Source organism: Eubalaena glacialis, chromosome 1 (assembly GCF_028564815.1).
Source record: "Eubalaena glacialis isolate mEubGla1 chromosome 1, mEubGla1.1.hap2.+ XY, whole genome shotgun sequence".
NCBI classification, from domain to species: domain Eukaryota; kingdom Metazoa; phylum Chordata; class Mammalia; order Artiodactyla; family Balaenidae; genus Eubalaena; species Eubalaena glacialis.
The window spans coordinates 34,593,256-34,616,600 of NC_083716.1; the positions used below are offsets into that span (position 1 = coordinate 34,593,256).

General features: G+C 35.9%; 1 protein-coding gene across 1 annotated transcript in view; it reads right to left on the minus strand.

Moving 5' to 3' along the window:
* EXOC6 (exocyst complex component 6) overlaps nt 1-23,345 on the minus strand; it is a 198,422-nt gene that overhangs the window by 88,236 nt on the left and 86,841 nt on the right. Inside the window, exons 13-17 of the mRNA XM_061195100.1 lie at nt 21,956-22,053; nt 17,593-17,698; nt 12,408-12,517; nt 8,465-8,576; nt 7,781-7,915 (exon numbers count right to left, since the gene is read on the minus strand). Of these exons, the coding sequence (XP_061051083.1) occupies nt 7,781-7,915; nt 8,465-8,576; nt 12,408-12,517; nt 17,593-17,698; nt 21,956-22,053 (561 nt within the window). The remainder of the gene's footprint in view (nt 1-7,780; nt 7,916-8,464; nt 8,577-12,407; nt 12,518-17,592; nt 17,699-21,955; nt 22,054-23,345) is intronic.

Below are 23,345 nucleotides of genomic sequence, written 5' to 3' on the forward strand. Positions count from 1 at the left end.
GACTTCCCTGGTGGTGCGGGGGTTAAGAATCCGCCTGCCAATGCAGGGGACAGGGGTTTGATCTCTGGTCCGGGAAGAACCCACATGCCACAAAGCAACTAAACCCGTGCGCCACAACTACTGAGCCTGCGCTCTAGAGCCCGCGAACCACAACTACTGAGCCCGCGTGCCACAATTACTGGAGCCTGCGCGCCTAGAGCTGGTGCTCCGCAACAAGAGAAGCCACCGCAATGAGAAGCCCGCGCACCGCAACGAAGAGTAGCCCCCGCTTACGGCAACTAGAGAAAGCCCGCACACAGCAACGAAGACCCAACACAGCCAAAAGTAAATAAATACATACATACATACACACATAAATAAGAGATTATGGGACTACATGAGCAGAAACTGCCAATTTGAAAATGAAGGGAGGCTACTGGACTTCTTAGATGTTACAGGACAGGACCACAGAGCTAATAGCAACAACTATGTGCTATTCTTCAAGACAAGTGAATAACAACCCCTAAGGTAATTCAGAGATCATCAGAGCTGCCTCCTTGGTTCAAAAAGGGGGGGCCACTGTCTCAGATTCAACAGGTCAGAAGGCAGCCACCCAGAGCCTTGTGGGTGGGCCCCCTCCAGGCAGAGCTGCAGAGGCACAACCCCCACCTCAGCAAGGCTAGAAAGCAGAATACTAAACCAAAGAGGATTAGTCTTGAGCCTTATGATCTAATGAAATTCACCATGCTAAGTTTTGGACTTGCTTGGGACCTGTCACCCCTTTCCTTCTTTTCTCTTTCTCCCTATTGGAATGGAACTGCTATCCTATGCCTGTCCCACAGTTATATCTTAGAAGCACATGACTTGTCTGGTTTCACAGGTTCGCAACTGGAGGGGAATTGTGCCTTAGAATGAATCATATCTGGAGTTTCACCCATATATGATTTAAATGATATTTAGATAAGATTTTGGACGTAAGAACTTAGAGTTAACGCTGGAACAAGTTAAGACTTTGGGGGCTCTTGGGATGAAATAAGTGTATTTTGGATGCAAGGACATGAATTTTGGGGATCAGGGCAGAATGTTATGGACTGAATTATGTGCCTCCAAAATTCATATGTTGAAGCCCTAACCCCCAGTGTGATGGTATTTGGAGATGGGGACTTTGGATAATTAGGTTTAGAGGAGGTCATGAGGAACGGGGCCCTCATGATGGGATTAGCACCCTTATAAGAAATGGAGGAGCCATCAGAGCTCTTTTTCTGTCTACCATATGAGGACACAGTGATAAGGTGGCCATCCGTAAGCCAGTACCTACCATGCTGGTACCTTTATCTCTGACTTCCAGCCCCTAGAACTGTGAGAAAATAAATTATTCTTGTTTAAGCCACATAGTCTATGGCTTTTTGTTTGTTTGTTTTTTATGGCAGCTTGAGCCACTTAATGCACTGATAAATAGGAAAGCTATTAACTTTCATACTTTAACCTTATGCCTTGAAACTTTGTTATAGTTGCTAATTAGTTTCAGAAGGTTTTTTTTTTTTAATTCTTTCAGAGTTTCTACATAAACAGTCATATCATTTGCAAAGAAAAATGGTTTTACTTCTCCCTTCACAATCAGTATATCTTTTATTTCTTTTTCTTACTGCCATTAGCTAGAACTTCCTGTATGATGTTGAAAAGGAGTGGTAAAAGGGAACATCCTTGCCTAGTTCCTAACATTAGTGGGAAAGCTTCAAGTTTCTCACCATTAAGTATGATGCTAACTGTAGGTTTTTTGTAGATATTCTTTATCAAGTTGAGGAAGTTCTCCTCTATTACAAGTTTACTGATAGTTTTTATCAAGAATGGGGGTTGAATCTTATCAAATGCTTTTTCTGTATTTATTGATATAACCATGTAATTTTTCTTCTTTAGCTTGCTGATGTGATGGATTATATTAACTGATTTTTGAATGATGAACAAGCTTTGCATAGTAGGATAAATCCTACTTGGTCATGATGTAGAATTCCTTTTATAAATTGCTAGATTCAATCTGATAATATTTTGCTAAGGATTTTTGCATCTATGTTCATGTCAGATATTGGTCTGTAGTTTTCTTTTCTTATAATGTCTTTGTTTGGTTTTGGTGTTAGGGTAATAATTTTTTTTTTTTTTTGCAGAAATTAATGGAATTTACTAGACATCACTGGCAGCATTTTGCATTACTTCACCCTAATCACCCCAAGGACCTGAACAACAAGAGATTTTTCGGTTCCAGTTACACCTATAATCTTTTAGAAGCCAGTGATCCTTCAATCATAGGTACTCTGCACCTATCCAGTGACATTTGTTGATTCCACCAACATCACAGACTAATTCTCATCCAGAGGGGGAGAATTTCTGCCTATACTCAATACTCTTGGAGTCTGCTCTCAACAGAAGTTGATTACCTTGCATAGAAATGAGAGCTATTAGCTATCTAAACTGTCTTTGAGTACCATCTCCAAGAGATGGTACTGTTAAGCATACATAATTGAACACGTTGCTATTATTCTTTTGAACAAACTGTTATCTATTAGATCAATTAAGAATTTTACCTTCACTTGTACTTTCTCTGATGCTCTTCCTTTCTTTATATAGATCCAAGTTTCTGACCTATATCATTTTCTTTACCTCTAAAGAAGTTATTTTAACATTTCTTGCAAGGCAGGTCTACTGGCAACAAATTTCCTCAATTTTTGTTTGTCTCAGAAAGTATTTTTCCTTCACTTTTGAAGGATAATTTCATAGTATATAAAATTTTACGTTGGTGTTTTTCTCTCAACACTTCAAATATTTTCCTCCATTCTCTTCTTGCTTACATGGTTTCTGAAGAGAAGTAAGATGTAATTCTTATCTTTGTTAGTCTAGGTAAGCTTTTTCCTCTAGATTCTTGAAGGATTTTTTATCTTTTTTTAAAAAAATTAACTTGGTTGTATTTTTTTTTTTTAATTTATTTATTTATGGCTGTGTTGGGTCTTCGTTTCTGTGCGAGGGCTTTTTCTAGTTGCGGCAAGTGGGGGCCACTCTTCATCGCGGCCTCTCTTGTTGCGGAGCACAGGCTCCAGACGCGCAGGCTCAGTAATTGTGGCTCATGGGCCTAGTTGCTCCGCGGCATGTGGGATCTTCCCAGACCAGGGCTCGAACCCGTGTCCCCTGCATTGGCAGGCAGATTCTCAACCACTGCACCACCAGGGAAGCCCAGGATTTTTTATCTTTAATTTTGTGCAGTTTTGAACATGATATGCCTAAGGTGTAATTATTTCAGTATTTATCCTGCTTGGTGTTCTCTAAGCTTTTTGAATACATGGTTTGTTGTGTGACATAAATTTGGGAGAAATCTCTCATTATTGGATCAAATATTGCTTCTGTTCCTTTCTCTCTTTTTTCCCCTTCTAATATTCCCATTGCATGTATGCTACACCTTTTGTAGTCGTCCCACGGTTCTTGGATATTCTTGTTCAGTGTTTTTTTCTTTGCTTTTCTGTTTTGGAAGTTTCTGTTGACAGACCCCCAAGCTCAGAGAGTCTTTCTTCAGCCATGCCCAATCTACTGATAGGTCCATCAAAGGCATTATTCATCTCTGTTGCAGTGTTTTTGATCGCTAGCATTTCTTTTTTGATTCTTTCTTAAATTCTCCATCTCTCTGCTTACATTACCCATCTGTTCCTGCATGTTGTCTGCTTTATCCATTAAAGTACTTAGCATACTAATCATAGGTTTTTTTAAAAAAAATTCCTGGTCTGATAATTCCAATAGTCCTGACATATCTGAATATGGTTCTAATACCGTATCTATCTCTTCAAACTGTATTTTTTGTCTTTTAGTCTGCCTTGTAATTTTTTCCTGATAGCTGGACATGGTGTACTGGGTGAAAAGAATTGCAGTAATTAGGCCTTTAGTAATGTGGCAGTTAAGACAGTGGGAGAGGGGAAGTGTTCTTTAGTCCTACGATTAGGTTTTCATCTTTAAGTAAGCCTTTGCCCCTTAGCTGTGCACTTCACAAGTGCTTTTCATTTCCACCCCTCAAGTTGGACAGGATGGCCAGAGCAGGCTGGAGTTGGGTGTTTCCCTTCCCCCATTAGTTTAGGCACTGGTAAATAGTTTATTTTGAGGTTAGGTCTTGTTGAGAAAAACAGAATGCTTAAAGAACAGAATGCTCTGGCATATTTCAAAATGGTTCCTTTTCCCTTGCCCCTGCTGGAAATGTAAGAGGATTTTCCTCAAATCTTCACTGGGAGAACCTGGTGCCCCCTCTAAGACTGGGTTCCCCTGGAGTTTTAACTCTCAAACTTGTCCATACTGATTTTCTAATATTTATTAATTATACTTCAGGTTTTCCTACCCCAGTAATGATTCCTATGGGTTTCTACCCCATTAAGTTGTGATTCTCTGTATTTGCCTACTTCTCCAATTTTGGGGGCAGCAGTGTATCCTGTGGTCTTACTTCTCTGAAAGATCAAGGAAGAGTTGATTTTTTCAGTTTTCTCAGCTTTTTACTCGCTGGGACAGAGTGATAACTTCCCAGCTCTTTACATGCCGGACTAGAAATTGGAAGTCTGTGTTCACTTTTTAATAATTAATTGAGCTATATCTATTTATAATTATTGCATTTATAAATTGTGTGTGCTTATATATGAATGTTACATTTAAAAAAATAAGTTTTTTTAGAGTCCACGTACCATGTCCTTGCTCCACAGGAAGAGAATTTCAAGCCCTTAATCAAAGATAATTTACCACTGTCACTTTAGCCATAATCCTAAAAACACTTTGCTACATACTCATCAATAGATTAAAAAAGGCAAACTGAAAAAGAATCGCAAGCATATTCTTTCTAGGCATTTACAGTTGCAGTCACTGCCAGGACTCAAAAGGAAAGGACTCTTCAGGGTGGCAGGTTGGAAAAGCTCCAGGGAGCAAAGTTAAAAAAGCTCTGATGCCAAAGAAAAAGAACTGGGCCATTTCTCTACACAGATTAGAAAGGGAATGGTATTCCCATTTTCCCCTCTATTCTGATGCAAATCTTTTCAGTTAGAAGTCTTATATTAGCTTCAAGTAGCTCTCAGCGTGGGTCCAGGTTAATTTCAAAAAGCTGTGGTACTGCTTGAGGGCAGGAACTACTTACTTTACCTCTTTTGTATCACTCACAGATTTAGTACAATGAAAGGCAAGCTAACAAGGCAGTCTATATAATATTTCATAAAGTAAACAAATATGATATAAAATCTACCACTTTGTATATGCATATGTGGGATTTTGGAGGGGAAGCAAATGGAGGTATGGGTAAAAGGATCATGTAAGTGCTTATTTCTATAATCATTAAGCAACTAAATAGAAATATGTTTGATCAGGTCACTGGACTGAAAAGAATTAGGCTAAGAGGTTAACTAAGCAATCCATGCTAATGTCTGTAATCAAGACTGTACTTTAATCATCTACAGACTGACTATTCACTGTGAATGGAAATTCCCCCAATCTCCCTCAGTAATTCACTTTAATGTTGATTTAATGATTCTCCCTGTTGAATTGCTTTCTCAAAGCACAGTTTAAGACAAATTCCTCTTGAAACAGATCAAAGGAAGAGTTGAAGAACACTTAACCTTCAAATATTGAGCTTGAAATAGCTCTTGTTTTTATATCATAAAACAGAAAGGGTTTCCTGAGTTCTGTGCAAAAATAAAACAAAAAATAAACAACAAAAAATAAGGATGCTCTACTATTTGTACAGGCTGAACTTGATTTCCTAGAAAACCCAAGGGGTATCCTATGGCAGTTGTAGCTTCAACTAAATATCTACAACTTAAGGACCACTGGAACAATGGACCAGAGCTAACATTTCTAAACACTCCCTCTCAACAGGCAGATTTTGAGAAGTGTAGTTCCAAGATTCCTTAATCTGAGGCATCATGTTCCAGTATGTGTGGTTCTTTGACTTACAACTGATAAGAAAAATTGCTTGAAGATCCCTAGATACACCAGATGTCAACGCATTTCATGTTTTAATCAAAGTACAGAGTAAGCCTATTAAATATAATGTTAATAGTTAAATATGCGTACAACTCCATTCCCTAGTAAATCCCTTCTTGACAGCACATGAGTAACACATGGACATAAGGACAGAGAGCAAGAAAGAAAAAGAAGGATTGTGTAAAATCTAATATTGAAGCAAAGAATCAATTTGTGGATAAATAAATGTCTACAAGTTTGTGGAGTCTCCTCCTATATTATGGTACTTATTATATCATATTGTCAAGTGTCTTTTATAGTTTTTTCTCCTGTGAGCTCCTTGAGGGCAGCGATACATTTCTATATTTTCAGCACCTAACAGAGTGCTCAGAGCACAGATCATGTACAACAAATGGCACTGTGCTAAGTATCCCCTTTAATCCTCAGAATAATTGTATGAGGTAGATAATATATTGCTATTCTAATTTTGTAGATAATAAAACCAGGAATCATTAAAATGAAAGAATGTGGCCAAAGTCACACAGCAGTCTAACTCCAGAGTATGTGCCCTTAATTACTGTACTATACTATCTGAATAAATGAACGCCTGTTTTGTCCAGCTTCTGTCTCAGTTTTAATAAATAATTTTATTAATTCATTCACTCAGATATCATCTGCATTTGTGTCTTATGGATTAGGATGACAACATGGGCTCAAGAATCATCAGAGGAGCATAAGACTTGGGGGCCAGACAGATAATTTTAGGAACCAAGGGTCTTTTCTGGACTTCATACTTTCAAAGTCTGGTTACTGTTTTTTGTTTTTGTTTTTTGGGTTTTTCTGGTTGCACCACGTGGCATGTGGGATCTTAGTTCCCCAATCAGGGATCAAACCTGCGTCCCCTGCACTGGAAGTGCGGAGTCTTAACCACTAGACTGCAAAGTCTGGTTACTGTTAACATTAAATTAGTTATATCTAAATACAAGTATACTGAATTTTTTAAATGTAAATGATTATACTATAATTTTAGGAGATAAATTGGGTAATTTATAATACAGCAGGAGTAGGGAAGATGAGAATCCTTTTTAATAGAAAACTTAGAAAGGGCTATGAGGTTAAACTAGCAAGTCTATTTTATAGATAAGGGATCAATAAATGGTTTATATTAGTTTAACAAAATATTCAATGCAAAAGGATTTATTTTGCTAGACTATGCCAGTGTCTCATTTACATGATCCCAAATCAATAAAATAATAAAAGTTTACATAACAAATTTATGAAATTATTTAATTCATAATGCTTAAAACAACCATTAATTAATCTTTTGTTATATCCCATGGTATTATAAAAACAAAAATCTGTCCATTCAGAAGAGAGTAGGACTTGAATAACACGTAACAAGGCAATATTTACTTTTCTTCAGATCAGAGCCAATAAAGGATGTAAAGCAAATCTTACACTTGTCTAATTCTTCTTACAATTTTATTTTCCAAACACACACACACTTATATATATTACGTATACAATCAACTATTAAACTGTGAGACATGAAAGAAAATCAAGTTAGACTGATTCAGCACTACTCTAAGTCTTCAAAACATGAAGAAAATGTAATATAGCTATAGAAAATCAATACACTTTTCTTCATTTTAACAAAGATGTTTAATGCCAAAAAGGAACTGACATTTATCTGCTCATTGTTGACATTGATTACCTCTAATTTTCAATTGTTAGAAATATAATGGAATCATGTGTATAACAAAAATTGTCTTTACTTTTTAAAAGTTTGCTTACAGTGACTGAAATAAAAACTCTTGGTCAGATTTTTACATACCTTAAAAGTAGAGAGCCCATAAAGTCTTGTGGTATGAACAGTTTCTTGAGAAATATTTGTAATGTTAGTTATAAAGTCCTCAAGGTATTTGCAAGCTTGTTCCAGGTGTGTGGTGTTTATAATGATTTGCACTAGCTAGAAAATAGAAAATGCCTCCAGTGAAATGCAGGTTACATGTATACAAAGCCATTTGATTTTTAAAATTAGGATTATTACTTCCAGCAACTGTACCACTTCTGCATAATTATAGCATTATAGGATACAACTGATTATCTGATTTCAAAAGCCTGCTGTAAATACTGCTTATGAATGCTATCATCTAAAAAAAATAACCAAGAGTCTAACTACCAACTAATTTAAAATAACTTTTCAAAGCACTTTTTCAAATTTTAAACATTCACCAAGTAAAAAAAATGAGTATTTTCACTTTTCATGTAAAGTCTGGCAAACATGAATCTCCATATATCTTCTAACATCATCAGCTATCCACTATTCCCCATGTAAACCCTTTTCCCTCACATCACTGGAATTTACAATGATGCTTTTATTTTAAAACAAATCCACTTCTATTAATACATTTAAAATGGAAAGCTAGTTTTATAGGATGATGTTCAGCAATAAATTAATTTATAATAATTGTTTCATATAATGAAACATTTAGCTATAAATATCTTTTTAACCTACCTCTGTCAAACCTATGTGAGGTTTTTTAATAAGATTCAGTAAACAGCTACTCAAAGTTCTGGTCAGCAGCAGATTTGTTGATTTTCTAAGCATATCATCTATTTCTGTTGAGCTAAAAACAAAGGTTGATATTATTAAGGTTTCCACAAGGGTTACAATTAGTTAGCTTCCTAAATAATTTAACGTAATTTACTAAAATAATTTGCTCTAATTCCTTTATATCTTTAAATAAATTACAATCATTCATATCTATTAAATCACATATTTCAATTCAATTTAGTTTCACAAAAGGGATACTTTCCATAAAGTAGAATGTTCATTTATAGAATAATTTAAATGTATTCAATTAACCATTACAGTAAAACCATGGAGTACTTAGTATAAGGAAATAAAACTATTCTTAAATTATGACTCCATTATGGGACAGCCACTTTCAAAGACACTTTATATACAACTATAGCTAAAATTACTTTTAAAATACAAATTGATGTGAACTCTCTGGATACAATTGCTAGATTTGATTTTAATATAACTAAGCTATCCATTTCCACTGAGATTTTTTTTTAAAAAGATTCAAAGAAATTAATTGCCTTACACTAGTTTTAATTTGGGAGAGGGAGGAACTAACCTTATGATGTTTCTTAACATCCTAAAAATGACTAGCCTAGCACTAAAAAGCTTATTATTTTCTTCTAACCACTAGGCCTTCAATTTAAGTAAGTCATGATTTTTTGTATATAGCCTCATTATCAAAACGGTCAAGCTGTCCTTAGACCAAGTTTTCTCAGTCTCAGCACTAGTGACATTTAGGCTAGATAACTCTTTGTTGTGGAGCTGTCTTGTACCATTGAAAGATGTTCAGCAGCATCCCTGGCCTCCACCCGCCTGATGCAAGTAGCACTCTTCCCCCTAGTTGTGACAACCCAAAATGTCTCTAGACAGTGTCAAATATACCCTGGGGGGCAAAACTGCCCCAGATGAGACTCACTGCCTTAAACACAGTCTAACATTTTAATTTTAGCACCCTTTCACTTTTTACTTTATTAAAACATTACTCTTAAAAATCTATGAAGTACAAATATTTACTAGTTTACATTTATTTTAAATATGCAAATAGAACAAGATTTGACAAAACACAGGTAACTTTCACTACTATTCTAATGTTCTCCATTTTAATGCAGGTACTAATTCAATTTCTGTCCTAATTCTGGCAGACCTGAGGAGAATATGTCTCTCTGATTTCTTGGTATCTAAAGTCAAGACTTCCCAGGGAATAGCATATATATACCAGTAGGGTTTCAGCGCTACACAGTAGCAAACTCTCTGACAGAAATCAATAGTGTCCCTAGAACAAGCAACGTACTCACACCGATATAAAGGAGGTGGTTGCCAAGTCCTCTGGTTTCCTTTCTGACACACTCAAATTATGCTTAAAGACACCCTGTATAGCACCCTTTTCAGATGAAAAGTTATGCATGACAGATAATGTCTTTTGTTTAATTCCCCTGAACTTCCTTGAATGCTGAATCAATGCGTCTTTTTCTTCCGTAAGTAAAAGCAGAGAAAGAAAACCTATCAGCACCTACGTCCTATTCGTGCCAGCAAGATTTACCCAACAATGACCAGGATTTTCTCCAAGAGGTTTTTATCCTAACTGAGCAATTTTTTTTCCTTAACTCCTTCTCTTTTGAGCTTATAACCTGTACTCTTCCTAATTTTTAAATAACAAATAACACAGTAATTAAATATCAATATACAATAAATCTCCTAAATTATTTTAGAGCTTAGCCTCTTATGAAAACTGAAAATTTCTTAAAGATCATATTAGATCCAGATGTTTTCTCTGCAACCAAATAATTGAGACTTTAGAGTCTCATCATGAAATCACTTAATTCTCTGGCCCTGCTTTTATTCACATATAAAAAGAACCCCAAACATTTTTACTATAAGAGCTCCAAAGCATCTTTTTGGTCTAAAAATCTAACTGCAAAATATTTTTAAACATTATAAAAGAGCTTTAAACACAGAAAGTTATCTTCCCATAATTCTTTAATGACAAATTAAAAAAAAAAAGTGACAGCTCAATTTTAGGCCACAGATGTAAATTTTTAAAACAAAAATATGTCAGAAAGCTGATAAACTAGAATAAATTTAGATTTAGATATTTTTATACTAACTATGCTTTCTGTATTCTGAACTACGAAACGAAAATAGCCAATGTTATTTAGTAAAGCTAATTTTAAAAAATGTAAGTATAAAAAGCCTTGCTAAATGAAAAACATAGTATCATAGAGAGTTAAATAGAATGACTGGATATTGAACTAACAAAAATGACAAATATTTTTATCAAAGAGAGAAGGAAAAAATGATAATCTTTTCTGCTGTAGCATTAGTATACAACATTTACCTTTTAGAATGCTAGGAGTTCATGCACAAAAAAAGCCAGAACTGAGGGGGCAATTCTAGTTCTAGTCAGTCAGTAGGGAAGCTTTAGGGATAATTACACATAATATTATGACTAAGGGCTTTTATCTTTGGTGTTATAAATGTGGTAAAAAATCAAATAACGGGACTTCCCTGGTGGCACAGTGGTTAAGAATCCACCTGCCAGCGCAGGGGACACGGGTTCGACCCCTGGTCCGGGAAGATCCCACATGCCACAGAGCAACTAAGCCCGTGCGCCACAACTACCAGGCCTGCGCTCTAGAGCTCGCAAGCCACAGCTACTGAGCCCCCGCGTGCCACACTACTGAAGCCCGCATGCCTAGAGCCTGTGCTCCACAACAAAGACAAGCCACCACTATGAGAAGCCCGTGCACCGCAACGAAGAGTAGCCCCTGCTTGTCGCAACTAGAGAAAGCCCACGCGTAGCAACAAAGACCCAATGCAGCCAAAAATAAATAAATAAATAAATAAATTTATTTTAAAAAATCAAATAACAATTAGAGATCCACTGTCTCTCCTCTGTAAATAAACAAAAGTTAATTCCAAACTGCTAAATTTCTATACTTTCTACAGTTTACCTCCAATGTACCATCCTCATTGAGGCCAGAGTAAACTTTCTAAAATATTACTCCAGTCATGTCGTTTCTTAGCTAAAAATTCTTCAACAGTTCCCCAGTGCCTGCAAATGAAATATAAAAACTCCAAGCTCTAGTCTCACATCTTATATTGTAGTATCTCATCTGCTCCTACGTCTTATGTGCCTACCATGTGCCAGGCTACACTGAGTGCTTTATACACACTCACTACCTCATTTAATTCTTAAAACCACCCTATGAGTTATTTCTCTCATTTTACAGATGAGGGAACTGCAATTTAAACAGATTAAGTGACTTGCCCAAAGTCCTACTACAGCTAGTGAGTGTCAACATCAAGAATCAAACTCAGGTGTAAGTCTGAAGCTTATGTTCTTAACTACTGCATTATACTGCTCTGTTTTAGATCGGAACTTTAGAATGTTCAATGAAAAAAAAGATAGGCATAAATTATTGGTAGCTCTTGGACCATTAGAGCTCCGCTAGTGAAAACTACCACTGTAATAGTCTGTCATTCCTTTTCAGTGAATACTCATTTGTATCCACTGTTTTTCCAATGCTGAATGATATTGTGTGTGTTATGTTATAAGCTAATGTCTTTAAAATCCATGTTTAGAAACTTTGGTATAAGAGACTAGTAGAGTATGATGAAGCTTAAGGCAGTGGTTCTTAAACTTGGAGTGCACCAGAATCACCCAGAGTACTTGGTAAAGCCAAGGGCTCCATCCTCAGTTTCTAATTCAGTAGGTCTGAGGTTGCATTTCTAGTTAACCCCAAATGCCACTAAGATATGTAAGCCTTCCAACGAGATAACAGTCCACTGAAGAGTCATGGCCTAAAAATCAAGTGTTAATGTTTCACAAAAATAGCTATGATAAAGATACATTTCTTATTAATAAACTTACCTCCGGTGTAATGACTCTGAAAATTTAAGGCTGGCGTAAATAAATTCTTTAACTTGAATATAAATATGAGGCACTGATTGAGACATGGGCAGTTTCTTTGGGAAAGATTGCTGTTGAAAGAAAAACAAAGTTGAAACTGTTGCTGAAATTTTAGAAAAAGATATTCTAATCACCTCAAAAATGTAAAAATTAAATTGATTTCACATTTGAATTAGTAGTTAATACCTGCATTTTAAAGTCTACTGTTATCTCATTATTTTTAAGATTTTAAAAAGAACCAAAATATTTCTGAAGAAAATAATGTGGCAATTTACCTGTTTCTTAAATCATGTTATCAGACTTCTAACAAGCAGAGAAAGTATATAAGTGTGTGTCCTGATGATAAGTATCCTGCAGAAGATGCTTAACTCTCTGCTTCCTTGCAGCCATAATACAAGAGTCAGGTTGGCATGAAAGTTATGGGCCAGCTTCCTGGCCCAGTGTCATCAAATAATTCTAAGACTCCCTTCATTTGCTTGAATGCCAATTTAAGAAAGTATCCACTTCATTCCATAACTCCTAGAATACCTTACAGCAGCTTTCTGACCTATATACATCTAACGCCAGTATGAAGCTAATGGTTTACAGTGTGCTTCTTGGCTAAAATGCTTTATCAGCCAACATCCATTAGCAAATTCTCAGTCTCCAAAAGGTAAACTCTCCCGAAGATTGTTACCAAAAGCCCCCTCTTTACCCTTCATGAAGCCTAATCTACTTCAATCTTCACATTCATTGCAACTTAGTTTACATCATTGAAAACACCCTCACGAAGGTCACCAATGACCTCAAAGGTGTTAAATCCAATAACTTTTCATGTTACCTGATTAACCTGAACAATCTGACACAATGGGCCTCCTGCTTTTTTTTTTTTCCCCCTAAATAAACCCCCATTTTACTTATTTATTTTTGGCCGCTCCATGGGGCATGTGGGATCTTAGTTTCCCGACCAGTGATCGAACCCGTGCCCCCTGCGTTGGAAAAACAGTGTCTTAACCACTGGACCACCAGGGAAGTCTCACCTCCTGCTTCTTAAATGATCTCTCCTTCCTTGGAATCCATGACCCACACTGGTTTTCCTCTGTTTCTCTACCTTCTCTATATCTCCTCCTCTAGCCATCCCTTAATTGCTACTCCTTAGGGTTCTGTCCTACACCTTCTTCCCTTCTTACCACACATACTGTCCTTAGAGAATCTCACCTACTCTCACCATGCAAGTGCCAATATCTCCCAAATCTAAAACTCTAGGCCAAATCTTTCTCCTGAAGTCCAAATCTGTATATCTAACTAACATTTGAACACCTCCATTTAGCTGTAACATTTGAGACATTCTCAACAGAACCAAAAGTGAAATGATCATCCCTTCTTTCTAAATCTGCTCCTCTTGCGTTTCCTATCTTAGTGAATGCTACCACCATCCAAGGCAGAAATGTGGCTATCACACTTGCGCCTCTATCTTCATCATCCCTCATATGCAAGTGATAATCAACTCCTGTCATTCCTACTTCCTAAATATCTCAAATCAAATTCCACAGCCATAACTCCCATTCAGGTCACCAATCTCTCTTGCCAAAATAACTGCAACAATCCCCAAGCTAGTATCCCATCCTTACTCTTCTCCAATCCATTCCCCACACACTAGCCAGAGAGATCTTTCCAAAGCACAGATCTGATTATGTTTTTACTGCTTGAAATCTGGTGGTGACTTATTCGAGCCATCAGGCTAAACTCCCTAACATTGTTTACAAGGCCTATTATAGTCTGCCACTTTCTACTTCATCTTCATTTTTTGATCTTCATCTCTTGCACTTCATCAACCTTGTACTATATACTGCAGAATTACAGCCTTTCTCCATGCTGCTTCTTCTATCTTGAGCAGGGCCAACTTCTGTAAATTGTAATTTCCTGTTTATTTAATCTATCCCTCACTTGACTACAAGTTCCTTGACAGCAGAGACTGAAAAACTAGCACATAGCACAGTGTCTACTAGATAGCAGGTGAATGATAAATATATGAATTAACATAGGTACTCTTAGGTACCTCCAGCAGAAAGAAACTTACAATAAGCTGGTAGTGAAAACATTTGCAGAGAGCAGTCTCTCTCCAAAACTGGTAGGTTCAACCTTTCCAAATTTAGGAACTGAATTAGGAGTACTACAAAAATCAACCAAAGAGTTGCTATTCTTTAAAACTACCTTATAATAATGTAAGAGCTAACTCACCTCCAAGTTATGTTTTGCAGAATAATGAAACCAATATTAACTATTTGAAAGATATTTCAACTTTAAGAATTTATTTTAATGATATTAAAGACAATATGAACATGTTCTTATTTTAGCCAAAGGATCCTAGTTAAATTAGCACAGCTATCTGCAAAAAGACAGATTTTAGCATATATGTTCAGTCTTATTCCTTTCTCACTTGTAATTTCCGCTGAAAACAACTCATGTTATTTGAGAGACAATTTTACATCTTTTTCAATCGTTTTAATTGAAAATTATACTTAAAATAGGAAAAAATTAAATATATAAACACACAACCAAGAGACTATTACTAAATAACTTATGGGATTTCTAAGTTATCACATTTAAATTTTTCATGTGCCTTTTGCCTTAATGATAGCTCTTTTTAATGATGAATAATACACAAACCAATGAATACAATTCCTAACAAGCTTAATCCTCAGATGCTGTATATTTTGGAAGTACCCTACAAGCAAAGTCAAATATCCTTTTAACTATAAATCTATTTAGAATAGTTTAGTGTAATTAGAAGAGACATTAGAGATTATGTAGTTCAACCTCCTTATTTGACAGATGAGGCAAAAATGCCCAAATAGGGTAAGTCATTTGCCCATAATAAGCCACAGACAGAGCTGGCACATGAATCCAGACCAAATCCAGTGCTCTTTTTGCAGATGCTATATCCTGAACACATTTATTACCAGTAACTAAAACAAAACAAAGCCAAGCTGTGAGATAGAGAATATTCTCGTAATATTTCTTTTTTAAAAAATAAATTTATTTGTTTGTCTACTTATTTATTTATTTATTTTTGGCTGCGTTGGGTCTTCATTGCTGCACGTGGGCTTTCTCTAGTTGCGGTGAGCGGGGGCTACTCTTCGTTGCAGTGCGCGCGTTTCTCATTGCCGTGGCTTCTCTTGTTGTGGAGCAGGGGCTCCAGGCACGCGGGCTTCAGTAGTTGTGGCCTGCGGACTTAGGTGCTCTGCGGCATGTGGGATCTTCCCAGACCTGGGATCGAACCCGTGTCCCCTGCATTGGCAGGTGGATTCTTTTTTTTTTTTTTTTTTTTTAGTATTTATTTATTTATTTTATTTTTAGCTGCGTCGGGTCTTAGATGCAGCATGCAGGATCTTCACTAAGGCATGCAGGCTCTTCATTGCAGCATGCGGGCTTCTCTCTAGTTGTGGTATGCGGGTTTTCTCTTCTCTAGTTGTGGTGCACAGGCTCCAGGGTACGTGGGCTCTGTAGTTGTGCCGCGTGGGTTCCAGAGCACGCAGCTCTAGTTGAGGCGCACGAGCTCAGTAGTTGTGGCATGCAGGCTTAGTTGCCCCGTGGCATATGGGATCTTAGTTCCCTGACCAGGGATTGAACCCGCATCCCCTGCATTATAAGGCGGATTCTTTACCACTGGACCACCAGGGAAGTCCTGGCAGGCAGATTCTTAACCACTGCGCCACGAGGGAAGTCCCTCGTAATATTTCTTGACAGGGAAACTTTGATTGGGGTTTCAAAAATACAGAACTAGAATAATTATTCTGGTCTTTTGTGTGTATTAGAATACAATTAGGTATATTCAATGGCAGTGTAAGCTATAATCTAAAAGCTATGCATTAAATTACTTGGTCCTGTATTTAGTGACTATTACACATAATATGCTTAGTTTATGTATATACAAATGTAACATAAAAATTTACAGTCACAATTCACACAACTCATTCAGAATTCACTCTTGTTCATTATTAAGGGATAAAAATGTAGAAAAGGACTAAATTATAAAGTGTTGAAAAAATAATTTAAAAGATTAAGGGAAAAAAAATCAAAAAGAGAATGAAAAAGGTGATAATAACAGGAAATATGATATCCTTTTCTCATAAGATCTAATTCTACCCAGGGATACTGGATTGGTACAAGCGTGTGTGTTTCTGTGTGCATGCACGCATATGGGCAATCAGGTGTATTTCCAGAATACTCTACATGGTGGTCTATTTCCTTTCTCTAGCCTATCTTTTGTTCAGACATCTTGACTCCAAAAATAGACATTCTTACTTCAGGAAAAAACCTACAGGTGGCTATTGCCTTCATACACCTCTTACTTAACCAAGATAAACTTTTTTTTTAAAATAAACTTATTTATTTTATTTTTGGCTACGTTCGGTCTTCATTGCTGCGTGCAGGCTTTCTCTACTTGCAGTGAGCAGGGGTTACTCTTCGTTGCCGTGTGCGGGCTTCTCATTATGGTGGCTTCTCTTGTTGCAGAGCACAGGCTCCAGGTGCGTGGGCTTCAGTAGTTGCGGCACATGGGCTCAGTAGTTGTGGCTCGTGGGCTCTAGAGCGCAGGCTCAGTAGTTGTGGTGCATGGGCTTAGTTGCTCCACGGCATGTGGGACCTTCCCAGACCAGGGATCAAACCCATGTCCCCTGCATTGGCAAGTGGATTCTTAACCACTGCGCCACCAGGGAAGTCCCCAAGATAAACTTTTTATACAAATATATTTCTAGAAGAAAAGCCACAAAATAAGATCTTCCACAGTGATGGAAATTTCAAAGAAATTCTCTCTTTCCTTACAATATTCTCTTATTCTTATAATCTACTCAACATTTAGTATATCTAATTTGGAATCCACCCAATGATAGTAACACCTCCCCTGGGAATTCACCTAACATTTGGGACAACAGCTCCTAGTAGCCCCAGAAAAGTCCTTTCTTAACCTCACCAAAATAGTAGTAGTAGTAGTAACATAATCTTTAAAAGTTAACAAAACATAATTAATTTTCTCAAATAACACAACAATAACAACAAAAGCCTCAAAAGAAGCTATTCTCACAATGTCAGGTTAATATAATGTAGCAATAAATATGATTAATTTATTTTCAAGAAAATTCTTGAATTAAGAACTAGCTTGTACCTTTTCAAGGTCTGGATCTTGAAAGGGAAATTTACTGATGACTGTTTTATATTCTTCTTCATTAACAATAGGGATGGGACTATAATTATCTTCTTCAAAAATGTCCCTGTTAAGAAAGAAGACAGAATTGAAATTTAATATTAGAAAACATATCAATAGAGTGCTATAGGACAATATTTTTAAAAAACCCCAACAATTACAAAATCATTTTTTGTGTGTCAGTTAAAGTTCTAAACAGGAAAACAGTGCCTAATCACTCAGAATTCTGAAATCCAATACCAAATAAGTCTGTCCCTCAAAATTAATGTGCAATCTCTTCTTTCCACCTGTTTATTTTACATCCTCTCAGCAATTTAGTTTTTATTTTCTAGTCTAGAACAATTCTCAAGATGATATAGTCTGAACGAACTCATTACAACTAAAAATGAGGTGAAGAGTATCCCAGTCACATTTCTTGATAGGAACAACTCTCAAGTTGTATGTTTTTTGTCTTCTCTTTCCAACCAGACCATAAGCTCCTTGAAGATAAAAACAATGTCTTCCATTTGTTTGTCTCTCATAATGTTGTACTTAGAAAAGGACCTTTTATACTTAGTAAGGCAGACACATTTACTACTCACCAAATAGGCAAAGTCATATGACTAGTTTTAGCCATTGGACTGTGAATACAAGTTACATGTGTTGCTTTAAGTCTAAAGCATTTATGAACTAACTGTGCGACACTTAGTCCCACAGTGATAGGGGAGACCACCATGTTGAGAAAGTAGAATTACAGATGTCAAAAGCTCAAATCTTGGACTACTAGACCCACTATGGACTTCTGTGCAAGTGAGAAATAAAATGCCAGTGTTCATCCAATGAGATTTTGGGCATTTTTGTTACCGTAGCATAACTCAGCCTGTCCTAATATACCTGCTGTCCAATCAACTTCCTTTTAATCAATAATTCAGTTTGATTTTTATTTACTGAGCACCTATTATGTGCTAGTCTGGGCTAACTCTGATGAAAACTCCCTACCCTCATGAAAATAAAAGCAAGATCCCTGTTCTCAATCCTAATAGGAGAGATAGATATGCAAACAAATTATAATGTTTATAATGATGTGTTATACGTACAATAAAAGAGGAGCAAGTTTCAGAAATAGGACAAAGGAGGAAGTGATTAACTTTATCAGAGTAGGTGGGGGACATCTCATGAAAAGTTTTACAGAGAAGCTACGGGCTCTGTAGGGTCTTCAAAGATGAAAAGAAACACTTCTAATGAGATTATGGGAGAACAGCATTTCAGAAAGATGGAACATAACATGCAAAAACATAAGGGGAGAAAAAGTATGAGTGTGGGGAGGGGTTGAGTAAAACCACAAGTAGTGCAGTACTACTGGAGTATAAAGTATTCAAGGGACATGGTTTAAAATGAGGCTGGGCAGATGGACAAACTGAGGCACCCAGATTTTATCCTGTAGGCAATGGAATACCATAGTAGGTTTTAGGCAGAGCAATGTCATAGGAAGACTTTCACACAGTGGAGGAAAAACTAGGAAAAGGACAATAATGAACAGAGAGAGGCCAATTAGAAAGACTGAATAATCCAAATAAGAAGTGACGAGAATTTGAATTAAAGCTGTATTTGTGTAGGAAGAGAGGAAGTGGCAGAAACAAGAGTTTTTAAGAAGTAAAATATATGGGATTTAGAAACTAAATGAGGATTATGAGGGAAAGTATTATATAATCCCATGATGAATCCGTGGTTTCTAGACAGGGCAAATGAGAAGTAAAATATATGGGATTTAGAAACTAAATGAGGATTATGAGGGAAAGTATTATATAATCCCATGATGAATCCGTGGTTTCTAGACAGGGCAAATGGACAAATGATGTATAGCTCACCTCATCAGAGACATTTGCTGAGGTAAGGAACATAAGAGAAGGATATGGTTTGGGCAGTGGATGATGGATATCTAACTGATAAATGGCTCTGGCATCTTAATGAGAGGCTGGAAATAAAGTCACGTGTTTGTAAATCACTGAGGCGCACAAGGTAGTTAAAATACGACTCTGTTTGGAGCTAGGCAATCAAGAATATAAATAAAACACTAGTGCTCACAATATAGGTGGAGAGAACCACACATGGATAAACAAAGTATGACAGTAGTCAGATCATAAATTCTATCATGGACATCGTCAAGTTTTAATTATTCAGTACTGATGATAACTTTTACTTTTTCCCCATTTAATTGTTAGGTTGTCAATTCACTACTTGTACAGTCTTTGAAGATACAGATCAAGGACAAAAAAAGCTTAAAATCTGCTACTTCTTAAAAATCTAAGCAAAAAGTATGACCTAGAACAGTACTGAAAGTAGAAGTCAAAATATATTTGGTAATTACAATTGACATGCTATCATTTGCTCTCATCCATGATGATAATGGAGGATAATGTTAATCCTATCTCTTTTTGAAGGAACCCATTAGCTTTTCAGAGAGAAAACAATACCTCACAGTTTCCCCAATCTTGAGGAACAATCTCACTACTAGAAGTCTTAAGATAGATAAGAGAGAATAGCTGGTTCAATACAAATCTATCAGCAACTGTAAAAACTTAAACACTCTTCTGAAAAGGGTAAGTTAATAACAGAAATCCTATAAGTAAAGATTTTTATATACAAATATATATAAATAAAGATATCATATTATATCACATTACATCATGGCATATATATTATAGATTACCATCCCTATCAATAAGCACTACCTCTATTTCTAAAATACTAAATATCAAAAATTGTTAATATTTATACATGACTCATCTAAGACTGTCAATTATTCATTTGGGACAACATCCTGACAAGATCACTCCTATGGAATGTTAATACAAAAAGCTTAAATAAGGATTTAGTTCATCTTAATAGAAGTGTATAACCTTGTAAACCACTTCGGTATTTTAAAAGATTTCTATCACAGTATTCAGAAGGCCAGCCCTCCATAGGTTTTGAAAACTGGTGGGGTAAATGCCAAGCTGGTGTTAAGTCATTTAACAAATTTTCTATTTTAATAACATCAACTATTATTGCCACATTGTTTCTATCATATTTTGGCTAACCTAAATGTAAGCTCTCAAGATTGACTTTTTGTTGAAACAAAGAAAAAAAGAAAGGAAGGAAGGGAGAAAGGCACAAAGGGAGAGAGAAAAGTTTTTAGAATTTAAAAAGGAGGGAGTTGATATTTCTTTTCATGGCAATACAAAATTATATAATTATTAAAATACTTTGTGCCCTGAAGGCAAGTGGTTAAAGCAAAAATAATTGTCCTAATTAGATACTTTAAGATTTTTAATTTAACAATTATGTTGTTTGTAAAAATAGCACTTTCCCCAAACAAAATTTATAAGCCATAAATTTTTGTCTCTAGTACTAAATACCATTGAGTAATGTATATAATATATACAGTAAAGTATATAATACTTTCCCTCATAATCCTCATTTAGTTTCTAAATCCCATATATTTTACTTCTTAAAAACTCTTGTTTCTGCCACTTCCTCTCTTCCTACAGCCTCATATCTAATCATTTACTGGAGCAAAAAACTACAGAGATTAGGACTAAAAGTAGAACAATTAAAAATTGATTATAAGTGGTGCAGCCACTGTGGAAAGCAGTATGGAGGTTCCTCAAAATATTTAACATATATTAACCATACAATCCAGCAATTCCACTTCTGGGTATATGCCCAAAAGAATTGAAAACAGGGACCCAAACAGATAACTGTTCGCCAAGGTTCATAGTGGCATCATCCACAATTGCTAAAAGGTGAAAACAACCCAAATATCCATAAGTGGATGAATGGATAAATAAAATGTGATATACATAATGGAATATTATTTAGCCTTAAAAAGGAATGAAATTTTGACACATGCTACAATATGGATGAACCTTGAAGACATTATGCTAAGTGAAATAATCCAGACACAAAAAAACAGACAAATCCAGACACAAAAACCAAACATTGTATGATTCTACTTATATGAAGTACCTAGAGTAGTCGAATTCATAGAGACAAAGCAGAATGGTGATTGCCAGGGACTAGAAGAAGAGAATGAGGGTTACTGTTTAACTGGTACAGAGTTTCAGCTTAGGAAGATAAGAAAGTTCTGGAGATGGATAGTGGTGATGGTTGCAACAATGTGAATATACTTAATGCCACTGAACTGTACATCCATAAAAGGTTAAAATGGTAAGTTTTATGTTATATATATTTTACCACAATAAAAAAATATTATAAGCATTTTTTATTGCTAAATGCAAAAACCAATTACTTTAGCATTTGACAAACTTTTTCATTACATTAAGGCACCATGGCTTAGACTAACCTGAAAACTCCAGCCCATTTTTTAAGCAGTGTTTCATTGTATTGATCTCTTATTTCAAATAAAAGGTCAAAAAGTCGGTTCACTGGAAAACCATAACCCTAAAACACACACAAAAAAGCAGATAAACAAGTAAAATAAATAAAGATATTCATTTTTAAAAGTTCAGAATACTAGAGAACTGTTTGAAGTGATCACTGTATCACATTGTATGCCATCCCAACAGTATGAAAAAAGATATCCTTTTGACTTTCTACTAAGTTGTACTAAGTAAAAAAGAGTCTAGAAAGAGTTTTATGAACTGGAATAATTTTTCTATTTCTTCTTTCTCTTTTTTGTCTGGATTACACTGTTAACCTTAAAAAGTATTAGAAGTCAGAATTGGAGAAAAAGTTCAAGATTAGTGATCTACATATCTGTGTCTTGGGAAGTTGTCCCTAAATAAGATACAAGAAGAAAAGAGAATACATTCTGTCTGAAACATGATGGTTTCCTTTTGCACCTTCAATTTAACACTGACTTTGTTGTACAGGGAAAAGTTATCAAATATGACACTCCAAAACTTTATTCCTTTGCAACTCCAAATCCATTTGAAATGCTACCCATATCAGGACCAAACATTTCTGCTTGCCTCAAAGTTGTCCCTATTCCCCTTCAAGGCTTACGTCTTCATCTTTGGTCTTGATCCTATCTCCTCCTGCAGGAACTGCTCCATGGATTATCTACTCACTCTGCTGTGTCTTTAACTTCCACTAGCTCCTTTCTCTTCATTAAATAAACATGCTAAATTGCCTCCCATCTTTAAACCAAGAACAACTAAAGAAAACATAAAAGCCTTCCCTCAATTTCCTGTGTCACTCCTTCCACAGCCAAACCTACTACAATCTAACTCCCACTCCTATTCCTTTATTGAAACTGCTCTTAGCAATGTCACAGAGAATCTCCTGAATATAAAATTCCATGATCTCTCACTCCACTTACCTCTGTTTCTTGAAACTCTTCTGTTTTGAATTATATAACACCACTCTCTCTCCTTGTTCTCCTTTTATCTATGAGTAATCCTTCTGGATTCCTTTTTTCCTCTATCTCTATCCTTCAATCTTTTCTTCTAGCTCTCTAGGGCAATTTCAAGTTGATTGACTTCAAACACTACTTTCTCTGATTATTCTCAATCTGTATCTCTAGCTAGACCTCTATAAATTCTAAATATTTAATTCCAACAGCAATTAGACATCTCTAGTCAGTTTGCCAACAGGCACATTAAAGTTAACTTATCTCTTCCCTTTCAGACTAAACCAAGTGTTCTTCCTATTTCCTATCCCTGTTAATAGCTCTATCACCAATCCAATTTATCAGGAAAGAAACCTGAAAGTCATCTAAATGCCCTCAAAAC